The sequence below is a fragment of the Typopeltis vanoorti genome, chromosome 19 (genome assembly GCF_054136105.1).
Source record: "Typopeltis vanoorti isolate ZY-2024b chromosome 19, IOZ_Tvanoo_1.0, whole genome shotgun sequence".
Taxonomy (NCBI): Eukaryota; Metazoa; Arthropoda; class Arachnida; order Uropygi; family Thelyphonidae; genus Typopeltis; species Typopeltis vanoorti.
This window is the reverse complement of record NC_143567.1, coordinates 28,405,510-28,428,011: the sequence shown is the minus strand read 5'-3', so window position 1 is coordinate 28,428,011 and position 22,502 is coordinate 28,405,510. Positions and strand designations below refer to the sequence as shown.

The following is a 22,502-nucleotide window of genomic DNA, read 5'->3' as shown; positions in this document are numbered from 1 at the left end:
AGAGGATGTAAGTTGCAGAGCCTCATGAATAGGAGAAAAGGAGGGGGGAATATGATTGAAACATATAAACTGGTCAGGGGCTGTTATCAGGTAGAAATGGAAGAGATTTTTCATAGAATTGGAGAGGGAAGTAAAACAAGAGGCCATTGCTGGAAACTATATGAGGAGGGTTTGAGCAAAGGATTGAGAAGCAGGTTCTTTGCATGGATGGTGGTTAGTGAGTGGAATGCATTGCTTAAGTGTGTTGTGGATGCGGACACATTCAATCAGTTTAAGACGAGGTTGGATGAGCATTGTATGCAATAGTGAGTACTTCCCACGATGAGTCTCTGACTCCATGGAGGTCGGGTGTTGATAATAATAATAATAATTTATCATTTTCACTAAAAATTGTACCTAGGTAACTGAATTGTTTTACTTGTTCTATAGGTTCTCCATTCACGATACAGTTGATATTTTCAATGTTTCTGCCTATTTTCATTGTCTTTTTGTCTAGTAATTGCTGATTTTCATACGAAGTTTATTACTATAGTTAATCAATTTAGTCAGGGAATCTTGCAGACTTTTACTGGATTTATTTAAAAGTATAACATTATCTGCATAACGTAAAGATCAGAGATTAACATCTCCAATTCTGACAACAGGTTTAATACCACATTCCTTCATAATGTGATCCATATAGATGATGAATAACAGAGAGAATAATGTATCCTTATCTCATGCCTGATTTAACATCAAATCATCTTCTGGTATCTCCTTTAATTGTAACTGCTGACTTACAACTCAAATAAAGACTAAATATTGCTTGATATAATACCTCATTGACACCATACAACTTAAGCGTTTTGAATAGCTTTTCTTCAATATCATCATCAAATACCTGACATGTACCCTCAAGGGGTGTACAAGATATGATAGTACTACATGAAAAAATTACATCATTACTAACTTCCTATCTACAATTTTCCTCCAAATCAGTCTGTTACTTGTCAAGACTCCAACGTTATCAGATCTTACATTTCTATCGCCTAAGGCACTTTGTACTATATCAATCCACCTATATCTTGGTCTTTCTCTGGGTCATTTTCCTGCCAACTTGGCAGAGAACACTTGCTTTGCTAATCTTTTCTCTCCCATTCTATTTAAGTGACCATACCACCTGAGATTAGCTCTGCTAACGCATTCCTGGATGCTGACAATGTCAAGTTCTTTCCTAATATCCTCATTTTTAATATGATATTGCCATTGATGCCATCTGTTCATGCCTCTAATCTTTCTCAGGACTCTCATATCTGCAGTCGCTTGTCTTTGGTCAGGTGTTTTACTTCTGACCCAGCTCTCAGATCCATAAGTTAAAACTGGTTTGAACACTGTCTTGTGTACAGCTAATTTAGTGTTCCGACTAATTTCTCTCTTATTCCATATGAATTTATTCAATTGACTTCCAACCATACCAACTTTGCTGATTCTGTTGTCTATTTCTATACTGAATTTACCCTCTTCACTAAAAATCATGCCTAAGTAGCTGAAATGTTTTACTTGTTCCACAGGTTCTCCATTCACAACACAGTTTACATTTTCAATGATTCTGCCTATTTTCATTGTCTTTGTCTTTTTATTGCCGACCTTCATACCATATCTATTACAACAGTTATTCAATTTAGTCAGAGAATCTTGTAGACTTGTAGCGGATTTATTTAGAAGTATAACATCATCCGCCTAAAGCAAAGAGCTGACATTAACATCTCCAATTTTGATATCATGTTTAATACCAGTTTCCTTCATAATGTGATTCATATAGATAATGTACATCCTTGTCTCACACCAGATTTAACATTAAACCATCTTCCTGAACTTCTTTCAATTCTAACTGCTGACTTACAACTCACATAAATCGACAAAACTTAAATACAGATCTTTGTTATATTCCCATGCTTTCTCGACTATTTGTTGTAAAGTGAAGATCTAATCATGACCGCCTCTATTTGGCCTGAATACAGCTCATTCTTCACCCAGCTTTTGTTCTACAATTCTTCTCAACAGTTTCTCAAGTATACTTGCATAGATCTTGCCAGGAACACTTAGTAGGGAAATACCTCTGTAATTCTCACATTGTTTTATTTCCCTTTTTATATATGGGTACTATGAGAGCTCTACTCCAATCATCGGGAATTCGTCCCTCTGTCCAGGCTTTCTGAACTATGCAGTGCAGCCACTCTAAGACTTTTATACCACCATACTTCAGCATTTCTGGTCGAATATCATCTACTCCTGCTGCCTTTCCACATTTCAAGCCTTTGATGGCTTTTTCTACTTCAAGTATGGATATGTATTTCTGACTGCATGCCTGGTCAGTGTTTTTTACTACTGTGCTGTCATCACTGCTTGTTTCATTTAGCTGTTTTTCAAAGTAATTACTCCATACTTCAAGGATATCTTTTTCTTCCATTTTCATGTCACATTTATCATCTCTAACTCCTTTTACAGCACTCTTTCCTCCATTCCTAAGCTTCTTCAACAACCTCCAGAATATTTTGCCACCTTCTTGATATTTATTTTCTATATTCTTGCCAAAGTCCTCCCATGATTTTTGTTTAGCTAGTTTTACACACTGTTTAGCATTCTTGCAGCTTTTCTTTTGGCACTTTATCACACGCCTTTTCTAGGTCTACAAAACTTAAATACAGATCTTTGTTATGTTCCCACGATTTCTCAACTAGTTGTCCAGCTTTTTTTTTATTTTAACCCTTTTTTGTCGCTTTTTCAATAGCTTCCAGAATAGTGTGCTGCCTTCCTGTTATTTATGTTCTCTGTTATTACGAAAGTCTTTCCATGAGTTTTGTTTATCTACTCTTATGCACTGCTTTGTTTTCTTACATTGTTCTTTGTATTGTTTTAACGTTTCTGTCGAACTCGATGCAATGCCTATCTGTAAAAAAAAGAACACAAATGACACATTAAATTTACCAATTTTGGTAAAGCAGGCTTCTCAGATAATGCTCTTAACACTCTACATCAAATTGATTGGAAAGGTACTTGTTCCTTACGTCATACAAAAACCTGGTGAATGCAAATTTAGAGAAACCTGTGAAATTGTGATCAACCATCCTAATCTAAACAATAATAGTGGCATTAAAATACCAAAAATTTGGATGCCACACATTCAATTCACTTAAGTTCTTCAAGTTCTCCAACAAAGACTTACTTTAGGACTATAAGATAATTTCAGCCCTTACTGGCCACCATCTATACCATTTTGTTTCTAATTTATGTGAATAATTGAGTGAGAGCTTGTTGCTCTCTAGCTTAATAAATCTCTTAATGATTAGTAATCCAACAAATAATAATATCAGGACTCTAGCTTTGATGTAGTAAAGGATTTTTTCCCACCAGAGATCGGTCAATAGTGTTAATAGTTGACCAAATTACTAAGACTTTAGCATACTACGTAGATTGTTACGTGGCTTGTTTCTACGTATATGTGTATACTCCAGATGACCTTGATTAAGAAGGTCAAAAATTCGGGTGATTATTTTGGTTTATATTAAACTGAAGTTTTACTAAAATACAGCTGTTGTTTCCATCACTTTTTAAAAATGAAGAAAGAGTGTCAGATCACACAGGCAATATTCCTTGAAAACCACTGCTTCCTAGAAGAACATGACCGATTGTGGAAAGCATTGTAAATCATGTATTGGCCTAATCAGCAACTTTGGACCTACTAGTAACTGTTCAGAAGAAATTATTTATGAGTGACTGCCAATGATGATGAAACTCTAAGTTAATTTCTTCAATTCTTTGTGCTATTATAAAACATTCACTTACCACTTTTTTCGCATGTTTGTCTTCTACGGTAACCTCATTACATGGACCTAAGAACAGAATAAGCACATAAAGCATTTCATTTAAAAATACAATTTTACAGACAGTATATATATATTTTCTAAAAAGAGTTACTGATTGGGCAGTGATAAGAAGAAAACCTACAATGCAATGACATGGCTCTTAATCTACTATTGTTTGCATTATAGGATTAATTATATAGAAAATCTTTCAACCAAATTTATTTTAGTATAGATCATAAAGCAAAATTTTTGCTCTAATTTTTCTTCATGTTATCTATTTATATATGAAGGGTGGTACAAAAGTAATATATCCCATATTTTTCTTTCAGTTCAAGATCAGCAGAAAGCTTTTACACATATTGTTGAGTGGACAGTAGTAGCAGCCTCTAATTATACCAAGCAAATGGCACTGCAGTCACATGAGCAATGCACACAAGAAGTTCAAAATAGCAGTTATTATAGATGCCTGTAAGAAGCAGAAAGCAGTGATTGAACGGAGAATGTGAGTCTGAAATTCATACTATCTGAAAAATGTGTATACTTGATGTGAGTATAGTTAGATGTCATTGTTAGACACTTTAAAAGAGGTGAAACCACAATCAGAGACAAGCCACAAAACAGCCAGCTAATGATGAGCAGTGATGAATGAGGGACCACAAGAGTCCCACTGATATGCTGATCAAGGAGGCTTAGAAGTCTCTTTGATCAGCACTTCATAACTTGTAATATGACTGTATTACAAGTTTGTACAGTCAGTATTGGAAAACCAATAATGATAACTACCATTAACAACCTCAGGATGCAACAAGGTTTGAACACATTAGGTCCTGAAAATGATGAGCAACAAACCCAAAGAAGCCTAGAAAGTCATCTGTATGGAACTTCTCCAGCACTATGAGAATGAGCAGACTTATGTCATGCATTATTACAGAAGATCAAGTATGGGTTCACCATTACATTGCCAAGATGATAACAGAGTCAAGGGAACTGAATATGGAGTCCTGCTTGTGGACTTTTTTTTTTTTTTTTGTAGAGGCATCACAATCAATTTAGAATGTTGCAGAAAATTTAAAAGAAAATACCCAAGGAGTTTGGTCCACCGGAAACATGAATTAGTTCCTCTATGACAAAACCCATATTCACACCAGTTTGTACACAAGGGATGCAACTGTAACATTTAGCTAGACTGATCTTCCTAATCCTGCTCATATAGCCTACATCTGGCATCCTCCAACTATCACCTGTTTTACTATCCAAAGGATGTACTCTCTGGGGATGCCTTTTTTCTTTTCTTTTTTTTATTTCTTCCTTTTTTGCGGATGAAGAGGAGGTGAAACACTATTAATGTTCAGCTATGACATTGGAGTAAAGACTTGAAGTCAGTATACAACTCAACATCTCATGCAATGTATGCAAATTTGTACTGAGAATACAAGTAAAAGATGGAGGATTAATCTAAGTAAAAGTCACTGTCAAATAAGTTATATTTTCGGAGAAAAAAACGAGTAAAAACATCTTGTATATTATTGTATCTTATGCATATTAGCACACTACCTATTATGAATTTCAGGGTGCAACTCTAGCTTGCCTCCATGCGGTGCATCCTGGGTAATGCTAAACAGCAAGAATGACCTGACCATCCAGATTATCTTAGGATCTCCTGGATTAGTGTACATGCATATGCAAATAGTTTATTAGGTTACAATGATGGAAACTAGGAATTCTCCCAACCAGAAGTGCCCTAAGACTTGGCTCCTTGGACAATTGCTTAGAGTCTGCCAGCTGAATATAGAAAGCATCAGCAAGGCTAAGAGTGAATGCCTTACTAGACTTCTTAATGACAATAGAATTGATACTGCCATCATACAAGAAAAACATGCAAACAATGAGTCGCAGCTATGAGAAAGAAGCTCCATTCCAAATTTCAATCTTATAGGAGTAACATACCATCAGATGTATGGGATAGCCACTTATATCCGAAATTCACTTACTAAGGTCCATTTCATTTCTGATAGTGATGTTTTAAACATATCTGCCATTATCATAGAAGTAAACAACTTAAAAATAATTAATGTGCCAGCCTTAATGCACCCTGCTGTTTTGGAAATTTTAACAGTCATCATACCCAATGGGGTTATAGAGAAACTGATGCAAATGGTGCCAAGCTAACCAAGTGGACTGATGCAAACAACATACAGCTGATTTTTGATCCCAAGGATAATTGCACTTTTAACTCACCTTTTAACTAGATGGAACAGTGACACCAATCCTGACTTGTGTTTTGTTACAACCAATCAGAGGGGCCCTTCCCACACAGCCAACACTGCCTTATCCTTATTGAGGTGGGCCCTCAAATCCCAATTACTGAAACTTCACCAATGCCACATTGGAATTTTGCCAAGGCAAACTGGAACAGCTTTTCATCAGATCTAGATAAAAATGTGCGCTGGATTCCACAACCTTGTAATTGTGTTAAAGATACCAACCAATTTTATAAGCTAGGTTTTAATCCTTTTTCCCAAGTAAGCAAACAGACAAGTAAGTCAAGTTTGTGCCTGAACATAGTTCAGGTCTGAGGCAACTCGTGATACAGGTGGAGTAAGCTCCGATCACTTTCCTTAGTATTTTCCCCTAATGCAAAACACATCCTCTTGCAGAGATGTGTGATGCTATGCATTAAAGGCAAGGACCACTACTCAGACTGGTTTCGACCTTTTTTGAGGTCTCATCAGTGGGGGCCAGATTCAAAAATGCCAAGGTTGAAGTACTGCAGAGCTTATAAATTTTACCTAAACAAGTTGCCACAAGGTACTTTGATCTTATTAAATAAAAATCTCAGGATGAGAGTAAGATGGAGAAAGTTTTTTACCTTAGGTATATACTATGTTAAAGATACCAAGCAATTTTATAAGCTAGGTTTCAATCCTTTTTCCCAAGTAAGGCCGAAACCAGTCTGGGTAGTGGTCTTTGCCTTTAATGCATAGCATCATACATCTCCGCAAGGGGATGTGCTTTGCATTAGGGGAAAATACTAAGGAAAGTGATCGGAGCCTACTCCACCTTTACCACGAGTTGCCTCAGACCTGAACTATGTTCAGGAGCAAACTCGACTTATTTGTCTGTTTGCTTACTTAGGAAAAAGGATTAAAACCTAGCTTATAAAATTGCTTGGTATCTTTAACATAGTATACCATAACTTGTTCACTTGTGATGAAAAATGGATCTTGTACTCTAACAGGAAGCGAACTTATCATTGGTTGTCACCAAACGATCCAGTACCGCACACTTCAAAGGCATCACTTCATCCCCTGAAGACTATGCTTTGTGTGTGGTGGACTGGAGCCAGTATCGTCCACTACAAGTTTCTCACTGCAGGCCAAACAATTACAGCTGAGATCTGTTTGATACAACTCAAGTGTGTGCAGGATGAGTTACTTCAGAAACCATCAGGACTAGTTAATCAGAAGAAAGTGCTTTTCTTACAGGACAATACAAAACCTCATACTGCAAAATTTCCTCGTGAGAAGATTTGAGCTTTAGGATGGGAGATACTTCCTCATCCTCCATATTTCCCTGACATTTCTCCAAGTGATTATCACCTTCTTTTGGTGCTAGACAATCACATGCAAAATAGATAGTTCTGCAATAAAACAATAGGCTCTGCAACAAATTAATGCATGAAACATTTTATGAAAATTTCTTCAGTTGTTTAATTTTTATTATGAAAAATCTGCATGAATTTTTTTGGTTACCTGATGAAACAAACATTCTCTCTATGATTTTGCTGTACTGAGAAGATGCAGTTTACATCAACATATAAAAGTACCATGATTATATGTCTAGCAAGTAATTAAAACGAAAATAATGCAGTTCGTGTTCTGACCATAACAGCATAAAATGTACAAAATGTGAAGAAATGATTTCATGGGTAGCGGTACATTCCTTTCTTCTTTCAGCTTAAAGGACCATTTAAGTTTAATGCTGTCATCACTAGGTTTCACCAGTGGTGTCTGTCATAAGCTACATCTGGTGTAGTGTTCATCCAGTTGTCTTATAGTTTTTCTTAAGTCTCTCATTACCACATCAATTTATCATGTTTGGGGTCATCCTGCAGGCTTTTTTTGTCAATTTTATTATTATTACATGACACCTCCAGGGAGTCCATAGACTCATCGAGGGAGGGCACCTACTCTACAATTCTCTGTCTCCACCACTCAATCCACCAACTGCAACTACACCAATGCCATCTACTGCCCACCACCACCACTAGTAATTTCATAGACAATCACAAACATCCATGCTCACAGCGGGATTCAAACTAGTCATCTGCATTCTAAACATGAACAAATCACTCAATTCTCTTGCTTCTTATAAATGATATGATGTCGGTTCTTTGAAAGAAGGTTCACAGTTCCTCAATATGTTTTTGTTCATATAGTTCAGTATGTTGATTAGGAGATGGTCCAAAATTTCTTAGTATTTTTCTTTCGAATGTGATTAGTTTTCTATTATCTCCCTTTGTTGTTGACCATGTTTCACAACTACAGGTTAATACCAGTCACAGATACCTTATACTTTTTCTTTGTAATTTTTTGATAATATTCTAGATTTCAGGAGTTCTAAAATTGCAAAATATCCAAGATTGGCCTTCTCAATTACCTCCACTATCTCTTGATGCATATCACTGTAGCTGTTAAGTTGATTTTTAGATAGTTAAAATTATCCACTTGCTCTAATTATCAACAGTCAAGTTGGATCAGTGTTGATGAACCCTCAAAATGCACATATATTTAATGTTTTCTAAGTTTATGACAAGACCCATAGGCTTACTTGTCTTGATTAAATTACACATAGTATGTATAACATCCTTGTGAGAGTCTCTAAGGATAACAATGTCATCAGCATAAGCCAATAGTATGTTGCTCCCACTTATTTCCATCATTCTTTGTTCATTTAGGTTTCTAATTACTTTTTTCAACTGCAGATTGAACAGGGCTGGTGACAGAGCATCTCCTTAGCAGAATACAGATTTTATTTCAAAACCTGATGAATGTTCCTGGAGGAAACATAACTTGCAGAGTGTGTAGTGATTACAAGGTCTTATATTTATAAATTTTTGTGGTATTCTAAAATAAAATGAAAAATTCCATCTGCTGGTATGACTCTTTCAGAAGTTTGTAGTTCTCTGTCATATCACCACTCTTTTTCCTGTTTATTATTATTATTACATGACACCTCCAAGGAGTCCATAATTTGATAGTTAGACTCATCGAGGGAGGGCATCTACCCTACAACGTCTTCACCTTCAATCCACCAACTACAGCGAAACGCATCATCTACACCAATGCCATCTACTGCCCACTACCACCACTAGTATTTTCACAAACAATCACAAACATCCATGTCCATTATTATTATTATTATCTACAGCCCCACAACTACTCAATCTATTCTCACAATCTACATTCCACAGTCCCAATATTGCCATTACTACTATCCTTTGCATCCTCTTTACCTTCAGAAACCAGGAGACCAGATCTATGCCCAATAGTCCAAGGGAGGTTGTATCAGGGCCTTGTAAAGAGCAAAATGACTTCTAATCATTATCATTTTTGTTCATTTTAGCATTGCAATCAGCCATCCTCTGAGTTGTATTTGCAATTTTTGCTATATGGTCCCTAAACTTCAATTTCCTATCTAATAAAACTCCAAGATCCCTAGCATGATCAGTTTCTTCTGGCATAATCCTAACAATAATCTGCAAGTATAATGCATGTCAGTCACATTCTTGATTATTCTACCTATCTTTGCATCATTGGCAAATAGTTGATCCAATCAAATTCCTTTCCAATGTCATTAATGACATTGGAAAGGAATTTGAATGAATAACAATGGACCAAAACTGATCTCTAGGGGTGAGCTACAGCGTGCTTCTTATAGTGTGATATAATAGTTCTCTAACATGAATGGCAAAACTGGCAGCTAACAGATCAAAAAATCCTCCATAGCAGAGATGACTTCATTATCTGATAAATAATGGTTAGCGGCAGCTTTTGGGGGGGGGGGATGCCTAACGAAGCAATATCAGGTGCACAGGATAGATGTTCAATAACTTTAAAACAGCAATCACGCATGGTGGTGATCATCCTTAGTGACATATGAGACTGTGCACTGCCCTGATGAAACAGGACAACACCCTATTTGGCTTTCTGCAAATTTGTTAAATGTCTGCATTACCTAGTAGTCAACTGTCTATCTGATATTACTAAATCCTGGAATTTGTAAACAATTTGTTTGGTAATGAATGAGTGAGGATCTTCAACTGAATTTCCAACGCAAAATTCAACAACCTACCTCTTCAATGTTCTAGGATGGGGTATCCTTCCTTAATATCTGTTCCAGGAACTCATGGATGATGACTTTGGTGCTAAGTTCTTTTTCTGCAGATACTGATACAAAATGATGTATCATTTTGTATCAGTATCTGCAAATGACAGTATTTGTAAATGATAATGTTGTCCCTTTGGATCCTCCCCCCACCAAAAAAAAGTTTAATTTCATTAAAATCACGGTTGAAGCAATTTATGGTGTCGAGGCAGATCATGCCTTAATTGTGTGTGCATTTTAAGGACAGTTTGCTGGTATTCAGAAACTCAGGATAAACATCCTGAGTTTCTGAGAGGAAAAACACTACTATCACCTCTATGAAGCTAGTCAATTTATTTATTTTTGGTTCAAAGCCCTTGTCAAGTTTCTCACCCCCCCCAGAGATGAGATTTGAACCCAACTCTTTTCAAATGCAAGGGAACACAAATCATGTCATCCTCATATTTGCACTATAGCCAGGGACAATCTGCCTTGTGGGGATGAAGGGAGAAAGAAAACTAGAATAACTTCAAATTTCTACAAGTACTTATATGTAGTAAATAATGATACACAGCCTTGAGAATCAAGATAGAATGCCGAAATTCTATCTTCTTTACACTTTAGGCTACAAATTTTTCATTTATTGAAAGTTCTTAGCAAGTAAGTCAGTATGTGCTCTGAAAGAATGCAGATAAATATGTAAGAAAGCAAAGCAATGCGTAAAAGTAGCTAAACAACAGTCATGGGAAAACTAGGAAAGAGTACTGTAAGAGGAATCAGAGATGATAAAGGTGATGTGAAAACTGAACACTGAAAATGAAAAATGACATACTGAATATAAAGGTACTCTAGATGTCTGGCATAATTACTTTGAAAGACTGCTAAATGAAACAAGTGACAGAACAGTAGTAGAAAGTAGATTTAGTTAGGATTAGATTTTCAGTTTACAACATAGATGAAAAATCATGGAAATATAACAAGGATCTATATTTAAGTTTTGTATATATAGAAAAGGCATATGATAAGGTGCCATGAGGAAAGCTATTCAAAATGCTACAATTACACAGAGTACACAAGGGGACATTACATTGAACAATACATTATATTTGAGCTGGAAGTCAGCAGTTAGAACTGAAAGTAGTACAGGAAGATGGTTTGATGTAAAATCAGGTGTAAGACAAAAATGCACACCATCTCCATTATTATTTATCATCTATATGGACTAATTATAAAGGAAAGTGGCTTTAGACTTCATATCAAAATTGGAGGTATAAACCTGAGCTTTATGCAATAATATTATACTTTTAAATAAATCCTGTGCAAGTCTACAAGATTCCTTAACCAAACTGAATCACTACTCTAAGAAATTTGGTTCAAAAAGAAAAAGGTGAAAATGCAGAGCTCTGAAAACATCAGCTGTAACACTAAACTAGCAGTATACAAAACAGTGTTCAAACCAGCATTACTAATGGATCAGAGATGAGTTAGAAATAAAACAGTTGGTGAGATCGAGAGAGAGAGAGAGAGATGAGAGTTTTGAGAAAAATTAGGGGAATAAACAGATGTTATCAATGGCAGAACCATATTAAAAAAATTACGATATTAGGAAGGAACTTGGGGATTAGGAGGTGGTGGAGAGGATTCAAAGACAAGTAACTAAACTGGTTACAGGTCTGTTGAATGTTTCCTATGAGGATAAATTGTAGGTGTGTGGTTGCAGAGTTTGGCTGACAGGTAGAGGAGAGGGGATATGATAGAAACTTATAAATTACTACAGGGATTCCATAAGATTGAAAAAAAATTTTTTTTTTCAATAGATGGGGAGTAGGGGGAAAACAAGGGGTCACGCTTGGAAGTTGTGAGTGTGGTTAGTAAAGGTGTGCAGACTAGGTTCTACACTTGGAGTGGTGAATGAGTGGAATGAATTGTAAGAGGTGGTTGTGAGCATCTCAACAGTGAATAAAAATTTAAGGTGATGCATAATAGGTATTTTGTTAATGAATGGTGTGAGTCTCCCACAATGAGTCTTCTGACTCCATGGAATACCTGTATAAATAATAATAACTTGACATCGTTAGCACTTAGAAATGTGTAAGCAGAGCTCATTCCAGGTGGCATAATTACAGACCAAGATCTAGATGGAGTGAGGTAGTAGGCGCACTAGAAAAGTGAAATATATAACTGACAATACTAGAGTCTGATAGCTAAACAAGTGTTCTCTGCCAGGATGGCAGGAAAACGACCCAGAGGAAGACCAAGATATAGGTGGATTGATACGGTACAAAGTGCGTTAGACGATAGAAATATAAGATCTGATAATGTTGGAGTCTTGACAAGTAACAGACTGATTTGGAGAAAAATTGTAGATAGGAAGTTAGTAATGATGTAAATTTTTCATGTAGTACTATCGTATCCTGTACACCCCCTTGAGGTATACATGTCAGGAATTTGATGATGATGAGTAGTTCCGAGAGATATTTCACATTACTTTTCTATTTAGGCTATAAACTTTTCAAATAACTTTTGTACAATTAAATCAATAACCTTTTCTTGTTTTAATCTTTGAATATTATTGACAATGCAACTTACTAGATTTTTCCTCAGCATTCCTGTTTTCCTTGTTAAAAGAATCACAATGCTGCTCTTCAATATCTAATTCCTTTTTGTCATTTTTTTCAACAGCTTTGCTGTTCTGGTCACTCTTCTTTCGTCTGAATCCAAACCAGGAAAATTTAGATCCTAAAGTTATATGAAAGATTTTGGAGATTCACCTTCATATAATAACTCTTTAATTAATACTATATATAAATAGTAATTAATACTATTGTTAACAAATACTATATGAACTGTTGTGATTAGAATATTATTGTACTGAATAAAATAATTTTCACCTGTATCACAGGAATGGTTAGCACAAAAAAATGGAACAAATAATAGAAAAAAAAGTGCAACAAGGTTAAGGTCTCACTGACATTATTAGAAAAGTTACTGTATTGTAACTCCCGATGTACTATATCATCTATAAATCATAAACGTATGTTCACAATGTATTAAAATTGTAATAGTCTCACTATTCTGACAAGGATAATGATTACAATGTGCATGAATGTAACATTCTGCATTTGCTTTCGTCTGAAATACAGAGGCAAAGACTTGCTCTTGACAAATAACTAACAGATCCAAACAAGCTAACCAACTGTTTTCTTCTTTTTATTACATGAGCTGTATTGTATGATGAACTGAATTAATCTTGGACAGAAAATTTTTCCAAATCAGAAAGAACCATTTCAAACCGTGAAGACGTCATCAACATACCTGTACCATAATGTAGGTTTGGGAGAAATATCACTCAGGAGACATTCATAGCATTCTATAAAATATCTACAAGAGTAGGACTTCCCATTGCAGTATCTTTAATTTGTTGGTGCCATTTAATATGAACCATAAAATATCCAGAATGAATTACAAAATCAAAAAGTTTAATAATAACAGCTTGAAAATCTTATGGAGTAATTCATCTTTTAAAGATGTTGTTATAATTATTATTATTATTATGTGATACCACCAGGGAGTTCAAGAACTCATCGAGGGAGGACACCTACTCTACAACTCTCTGTCTCCACCACTCAATCCACCAACTATAACTAACTGCTACTACACAAACGCCATCTACCACCCAATAGTATGAAACTATTATCCAAACTTTTTTCTTATCAAACTTTTTATTATCCAAACACATTTGTGTATTTACCATTATGGAAATATAAAATTGAAGATGGAGAGATCACAAATACCTTGCCCTTTCATTTTCAAAATATAAGCAAACTAGAGATGAATACTAGCAAAGACCATCAAATATCAAAACAGGTTTGACAGCAGAAAAATGCTGCAAATTCCTCAAAATATAAAAACAAATTATTATTCTGGGACCCATTTACAATCTCTGAATTGAGAGATGCCTTGGAGAGACTAGATATAAATAAATCATGTGAACCAGATAACATACAAGGAATTATGATCAAGCATCTTCCTCCCCTAGCCCTAGATTGGCTACTCCACCTATACAACAATAGCCTAAAACAAAAGGTGGAAGATAGCCACAGTCATACCAATTTTGAAGCCTAACAAACCTCAAGACCAATCAGGAAGTTATCGACCAATTTCACTGACTTCAATTCCAAACTGATGGAAAAAATGATACTTCAATGTTTGAATTACTATCTAAACAAAAATAATATACTACCACATTTTCAGGCTGCCTTCAGAAGAAATCACTCAACAACTGTTCAACTGTTCTACCCAGTCAATTCAAGATAACTTCCAGATCAAACCTACCAAATCCACCATGCAGCTTTTATAGATTTTAGCAATGCCTTTGACAAGATGTGGAGGCAGAAACTCTTTCCAAGACATTGTCATATTGGAAAAGAAGGGGAAGTTCTAAACTGGATTTATGACTTTCTTAGAAACAGAACAATTTGAGTTAGAATAAATAATACCTTTTCCACGAAAGTGAAAATAAGGCAGGGACTCCCTCAAGGCAGCATTTTGAGCCCACTCCTTTTTTCCCATCTACTTAAATGACTTAGACAGAAATATAAATAAAGGAACAAATATAGCTATGTTTGCTGATGATTTGGTCGTATTCTCAGCTCACAACAACTCAGAAACAGCAGAAGGTCACTTAAACAAAGCCATGGAAAGTTTATCTACATACTGTGGAAACCAAAAAAACTCAAAATTAACCCTACTAAATCAGAAATACCCAAATATCTTGGAATTACTCTGGATCCATCACTAAGTTTCAATAAACATATCAATACAGTTGCAGTCAGAACAAAAAGAAGACTAAATATCATGAAAAATATCTCTGGTAGAGAGTGGGAAGCCGATGCTAAAACTTTAACATCTGTAACATCGAGGAAGCATCGCCACTTCATTTACTAACTTTCTAAATGTGAACTTAATAACAACTCAGAAAAGGTGCTGTATAAAATACATGAATTTTATACAGCACTATGATCTGGTGTAATAATACCATGGGATAATAATAATAATAATAATAAAACTTATCCAAACTGATCATAAAGTCAAATGTGCCCAGATGAAGATCACAAATATTTTGCTTTTAAAGCCTAGTGTTTAATATGAAAAGTGAACTTCCATGTGAAAGCAGAGGAGCAGAGTTAACAAACGTTTGAAGAGTTCATACACAGAACATCCAATCAACAATGGTGATGAGGGAATATCAAACTTATAGCGGTTATCAAGCTTATAATCATCCTAAACTAGAAATATTATCAATGAGATTACTGAGTTTATTAACCTAACTGTAGGATCAGAAGAGATGGGTTGATAAGCAAAGTACTCATGAAGCATTAAAGAAATCTTCCTGTAATATTCTCTCTCATCTTGTACTGCTGCTACTACTACAACAGTCACCTTTTTGTGTCATGTGATGATAACATATAAGGTTGGGAAAAGATGCTTTCACTTTCAAAAGAAAAAGAACTTTAGTGGCTTCAAAACCCTTCATTTGATAAGGCTTACATGCCCTACTGAATAAAGAAAGTCCATAAGGGGTTATTTTTCTCATGGAAACAGCATAGTCAGGACCATTATATAAAACTAAAGTTTCTTCCTAAGTGAGTTGCTTGCCAGAAATATTAACTACTAATTTACCTAGGTTGTTAGTGATAACAGAAGAATGTCCTAGAATAAATGATGTGTAATTCAATCTTCTGAGACTGCCATGAACAACACTAAAAATCCACTCTTAAGATTTCTGAGGAAATTTAGCAAATCATCATCAACAACCATGGGTCCAATGCCCGTAGGTGTCTGCTGCCATCTTGATATGATTCTTCCATTGCATTCTGTTTTGTGCAAGATGACTCAATTTATGTATAGAGTTTCCACACCATTTCTCTCATCATTCATTCTACATATATGGCCAAATAGATGTAGTTTCCTTTTGATTATTTTCTGGATCAGGTTTTCTTTTGGTTGTATTCATCTGTAGATTTCCTCATTGTTCACTTTCTGCATCCAGCTTATTCTCAAGATCTTTCTATAGCACTTCCTCTCAAATGCCAATATCCTCCTTTCAGATTCTCTCAGGAGTATCCAAGCCTCACATCCATAGAGCATGCTGCTGAAGATACAGGTTTCTACAATGTGCATTTTAGTTTGCATCTTTATAGCTCGGCTCTTCCATATTTTGTCCATGGCTTTTAAAAGAGTTGTTGCTCTGGCTATTCTAATTTTTATCTCTTTTTTTGGGGTCCAAGTCATGCGTCATGTGGCATCCAAGATATGTGAAGCGTTCCACATTTTCCAGTTGAAATCTATCGTAACTCTGTTCAGTAACTCCTGTTGTCCGAATATCATTGTTTTAGATTTTTCAAAGTTGACATTTAGTCCATATCTTTTTCCTTCTGTGTATAGTGTTTGCAATGTCTGTTCCAACCTTGCTGCATCTTCTTCAATCAGAACAATGTCATCTGCAAAGCAGAGGTAGTTTATTCTCATGCCATTTATTGAAATGCCTCCACCTTCTTCTTTAATCTTATCTAGTGTTCTTCCCAGATATGTGATGAAGATGAATGGTGATATTGGGTCCCCTTGTCTTGTGCCTTGACTAGTGGCAAACCAATCTCCAGTCTCACCTGCTATTCTGATTTTTGCTTGTGCTTGGCTGTTTATATCTTTCAGCAGGTGGATTAATTTATTGTCCACACCATAGGATTCCAAGACAGCCCATGTTATATTTTGGTCAATATTATCAAATGCTTTTTGGAAGTCCACGAAAAAATTTAGCAAATACTGAAATAAATCCATAATCAAAACAAATGAGAGCTCATCCTTAATAGGATTAATTTGAATATTTAGAAGGACTAAGGATTTACTTTTTTTTGGTTTTGTTAAGTTGACATAACAGAACTAATTACTTTCTCTCATATATTTGTCCTCAGAGATTTTGCAAATTATGAATACTAGATGTAGATCTTGGAGTGATCTCTAGAAACTGGCTAGAAATGTTGTGAGGAAGCAAAAGGTTGAGGTTTTCCTAACATAAGGTGAGTCTGCTGAATGGACTGCCATTAGAGGTTATGTGTCTTTAACAAGTGTGTTCAAGGAGATATATACAGATATTTAAGCAAGAGTGTCTAATAAAAGGGTCCTCCCTTAATGAGTCCTTGGAGGTGCATTCACAAGAATAATATGTGTATATATATATATATATATATATATATATATATATATATCAGTGGTGTCGCATGCCAATTTAGGTTGGGTGTACCGTAGTGTGACTTATGCAACCTGCGTTAAAAAATTCATGTCAATTTGACCGTATGATTGTATTTTTATTGATTTATGAAAGTTTTAAGAGTGGATAAGCATAATCATCTTAATTGGCCCAATGCAAATAATTATAGGATAATTTTATTATAGCTAATATAGCTTTAATATAGCTATTATAGATAATTAATTAAAGCCAGCCTGGTTGGCCGAGTGGTTAGTGTATCCGCTCTCCAGCCAAAAGGCTGTGGGTTCGAAACTTGACGAAGGGATGGATGTTTGTGATTGTCTGTGAAAAAAAAAGTGGTGTTGGTGGGTAGTAGATGGCATTGGTGTAGATGACGATTATAGTTGCAGTTCGTTATAGTTGGTGAATTGAGTGGTGGAAACAAAGTTGTAGAGTGAGTCTTTGGACTCCCTGAAGGTACCTTGTAATAATAATAATAACTTTGAATGCTGCAGCTATGCTTCACGTGCACTGTTTAAGTGAGAAGCACAAAGGGTTTATGCTTCATGGTGAGATTAGATTATCATTGGCAAATACTAGGGTGAGACACAGATGATTTGAATTTTGATACAATTTTTAAATACAGCCATATAATACACACAGAAATTGGAAAAAATAATGACTTGGGAAATTATTTTTCCAAAATGAACCAAAGAAAGGCTGAAATAACTCGATTTACTTACTTACTTTACAGAAGTCCAACATCGTTCAACTCATCATCATCATCAAATTCCTGCCATATACCTTCAAGGGGTGTACAGGATATGATAGTACTACACGAAAAATTTACATCATCACCAACTTCCTATCTACAATTTTCCTCCAAATCAGTTTGTTACTTGTCAAGACTCCAACATTATCAGATCTTATATTTCTATCGTGTAAGACACTTTGTACCATATCAATCCACCTATATCTTGGTCTTCATCTGTGTTGTTTTCTTGCCACCCTGGCAGAGAACACTTGTTTTGCTAATCTTTCCTCACCCATTCTGTTTAAGTGACCATACCACCTGAGATTAGATCTGCTAATGCATTCCTGGATACTGACAATGTCAAGTTCTTTCCTAATATCCTTGTTTTTAAAATGATATTGCCAATGATGCCATCTGTTCACGCTTCTAATCTTTCTCAGGACTCTCATATCTGCGGTCTCTAGTCTTTGGTCAAGTGTTTTACTTCTGACCCAGCTCTCAGATCCATAAGTTAAAACTGGTTTGAACACTGTCTTGAATACAGCTAATTTAGTGTTCCGACTAATTTCTCTCTTATTCCATATGAATTTATTCAATTGACTTCCTACCAAACCAGCTTTGTTGATTCTGTTGACTATTTCTATATTTAATTTACCATCTTCAGTAAAAATCATGCCTAAGTAGTTGAAATGTTTTACTTCTTCCATAGGTTCTTCATTCACAACACAGTTGACATTTTCAATGATTCTGCCTATTTTCATTGTCTTTGTCTTTTTATTTCTGACCTTCATAGCATATCTAATACAACAGTTATTCAATTTGGTCAGTGAATCTTGCAGACTTGTAGCAGATTTATTTAGAAGTATAACATCATCCGCATAAAGCAAAAAGTTGGCATTAACATCTCCAATTTTGATATCATGTTTAATACCACTTTCCTTCATAATGTCATTCATATAGATAATGTACATCCTTGTCTCACACCAGATTTAACATTAAACCATCTTCCTGAACTTCTTTCAATTCTAACTGCTGACTTACAACTCAAATAAAGACTAAGTATTGCTTGATATAATGCCCCATTGACACCATATAACTGTAGCGTATTGAATAGCTTCTCTCTTGGCACCTTGTCCTATGTCTTTTCAAATCGACAAAACTTAAACACAGATCTTCGTTATATTCCCATGATTTCTCCACTATTTGTCATAAAGTGAAGATCTGATCCTGACAGCCTCTATTTCACCTGAATCCAGCTTGTTCTTCACCAAGCTTTTCTTCCACAATTCTTCTCAACCGTTTCTCAAGTATACTTGCATAGATCTTACTTGGCACATTCAGTAGGAAAATACCCCTGTAATTCTTACATTCAGTTTTATTTCCCTTTTTATATATGGGTACTATGAGAGCTCTACTCCAATCATCGGGAATTCGTCAATCTGTCCAGGCATTCTGAACTATGCAGTGCAGCCACTGTAAGACTTTTATACCACCATACTTCAGCATTTCTGGTCGAATATCATCTACTCCTGCTGCCTTTCTACATTTCAAGCCTTTGATGGCTTTTTCTACTTCAAGTATGGATATGTATTTCTGACTGCATGCCTGGTCAATGTTTTTTACCATTGTGCTGTCATCACTGCTCGTTTCATTTAGCAGTTTTTCAAAGTAATTACTCCATACTTCAAGAATATCTTTTTCTCCAGTTTTCTTGTCACCTTTATCATCTCTAACCCCTTTTACAGCACTCTTTCCTCCATTCCTATGCTTCTTCAACAATCTCCAGAATATTTTGCCACCTTCTTGATATTTATTTTGTATGTTCTTGCCAAAGTCCTCCCATGACTTTTGTTTAGCTAGTTTTACACAGTGTTTAGCTTTCTTACATTTGTCTCTGTATTCTCTAAGGGCACAAGCTGATTTATTTGCCAGGAACTTTTGATATGCTTTCTTCTTTTCCTTCACTGCCTCTTTAACTTCCTGTGTCCACCATGGAGTTCTAATTTTTCTATCCTTGCAGACAACTTCACCACATGCCTCTTTAGCTGAATCAATCAGGGCTTTCTTCAAGACTTGCCACTGAATCTCCAAGGTTTGATTCCTGTTTTCAAACTTTCATTTTTATTTCAATAATCTTTGTGTATTTTAGTCTACAGTTCACATCTGAGAGCTGCTCAACTTTTATTCGCTTCAAAACTTTCTTACATGTTATTCTTTTCGATATGAAATTCAATTTTATCCTGCTCAAGACTAAATAGTGATCACTTCCAATTTCAAATCCTCTGTACACTCTGGTGTCCTGCACCAGGGAGAAAACATCACAATAATAACATGGTCAATGAGACTTTTCTTATTCCTTACCACATCTCTCCATGTGAATTTGTGCACATTTTTATGTTAGAACATGGTGTTAGTAATAACCAGTCCATGTCCTGAGCAGAAATCCAGATATTTGCCATTATTATTGTTCATCATTACATCGTTCACCTATAATCATGCAATCCATGAAAGTTCTTGCAGAAAACAGAACATTCAGTACACTGTCAACACCGTTTCCCATTATAAATATGGACAAAAAAGTTATAAATTATCTGTAGCAATCAGAAAACAAAAACAGAAACTCATGACAATTGACAACGTTCTATTGGATTGCTTCACACAATAACCAATCACAGCCATTAATGATTTCTGGGGTGTTACTGTCTCAGCGCACATCCTGCCCCACCTTCTGGTCCATTTAAAACCACTAGAACACAAGAATTGGACATGCTGTTAAAATCTTTTACATCTGCACATCTGTTTAAATGGCTGAAACGTGTCAGTTTGTGATCACACACCCGGGGCTATTAATTTAAAATGTGATGCAATGTTAACGCGTGGAAAAGTGTCCTCTTCATGAAGCATTAATATATTGTGTTTAATTTTTGGAATTACATGAAGCAAGGAAACAATTAGGAGAATCTTCAAACAGGAATAAATGCAAAAGTCAATTTGGAAGATGCATTTGCATCTTCCAAATGCATGTGGGTTGCATTGTTTTGGAAACATGTTTCCATAAAGTCAAGATATCCTTTTCAAAATAGGAACAAGTATATACTAAGTAAAAGACTAATTAATGATTAGATTTTCGTTAGTAGAATTTTTGCCTATGTATCACCAGACATCAACAATATAAAAAAATGGAATAACACAATAATACAACTTAAAAAAAAATTCAATGAAATGGCTTGACAAGCTTGAGTAAAGTAACAAATGGTAAATAAATTCATAGAGTTAAAAACTAGAAAAGATGAGCAAATTGAACAGTACTGTTTTCATAAGGGGAAAAAATGTAAACCATTAGATGTGTTCAAGTGAGGATGGTGTAATAATGTTTTACAACTTTCTTTATAAAGCCAAACTCTAACAAGCAATTATGGTTTGAGGGATAGAAAAAGCACACAACACAAGAGAATATAAAAACATAACAAGAGTAATGGTTTACAAAATCACAAACATATATCTTATGAATATGTGATGTTTGTGAACATATATAGTTTTAAAAGAAAATAATAATAAGTGATGTAATTTCATATAATAAAACTTACTTTTAGTGATATTTATAAAAAAGCAATACCTTTTTTTTTATTTTTGGTATTATCTGCTTTGGGTGGCTCTGGAGGTTTCTGTGGACTATTTGAAATATTCTGTACAGGGCTTTCTACAGGTTGAGCATCTTCCATAGTTGTGATCTCAGCAACATCAGGGACACTAGAAGATAACTATAGCATCTACTTTGAGTATTTCCTATTTCTAAATTAATTATAGTTTATTTTACTCATGATAACAATTGATATTCTTGTTTCCCATGTAATTTAATATTTTACTCAATTCCTTATATTTGATGTTTTCCTACTGCTTTCTTTCAATGTCATTATTAATCTCATCTTATCATCTACCTTCCTGCTTGAATGCAATTATCAAGTGAACATATGCTCATAGTGATTCTGAAGCTTGTCGTTTTCGAAGCATTATTGTGAAAAATTGCTCTGGAACCACTACTTTATATATACACACACACACAGTTTGCTTAATTATCCATGCTGATTACAGAATTATGCTTAATTATGGAGAAAGATAAGAACATGGTTTCTGGTCATGAATAAATACAATTCAAACCAACAGTTTCTTCTTTTATTCCTTCTACCTCTGGAATAGCCTTCCTTATGAAGACCCTTCAAGATAAACTTCTTCTTTCTCAATCCTTACCTTTATCCCCAAACATAGCACTGATGTGATTATAAGTTCT

At 35.1% G+C, this 22,502-nt stretch overlaps 1 protein-coding gene across 1 annotated transcript in view; it reads right to left on the bottom strand.

Moving 5' to 3' along the window:
- Positions 1 to 22,502, bottom strand: part of LOC150095945 (X-linked retinitis pigmentosa GTPase regulator-like) — a 166,165-nt gene that overhangs the window by 23,133 nt on the left and 120,530 nt on the right. Inside the window, exons 14-16 of the mRNA XM_090409247.1 lie at positions 21,831 to 21,975; positions 12,801 to 12,950; positions 3,826 to 3,872 (exon numbers count right to left, since the gene is read on the bottom strand). Of these exons, the coding sequence (XP_090265373.1) occupies positions 3,826 to 3,872; positions 12,801 to 12,950; positions 21,831 to 21,975 (342 nt within the window). The remainder of the gene's footprint in view (positions 1 to 3,825; positions 3,873 to 12,800; positions 12,951 to 21,830; positions 21,976 to 22,502) is intronic.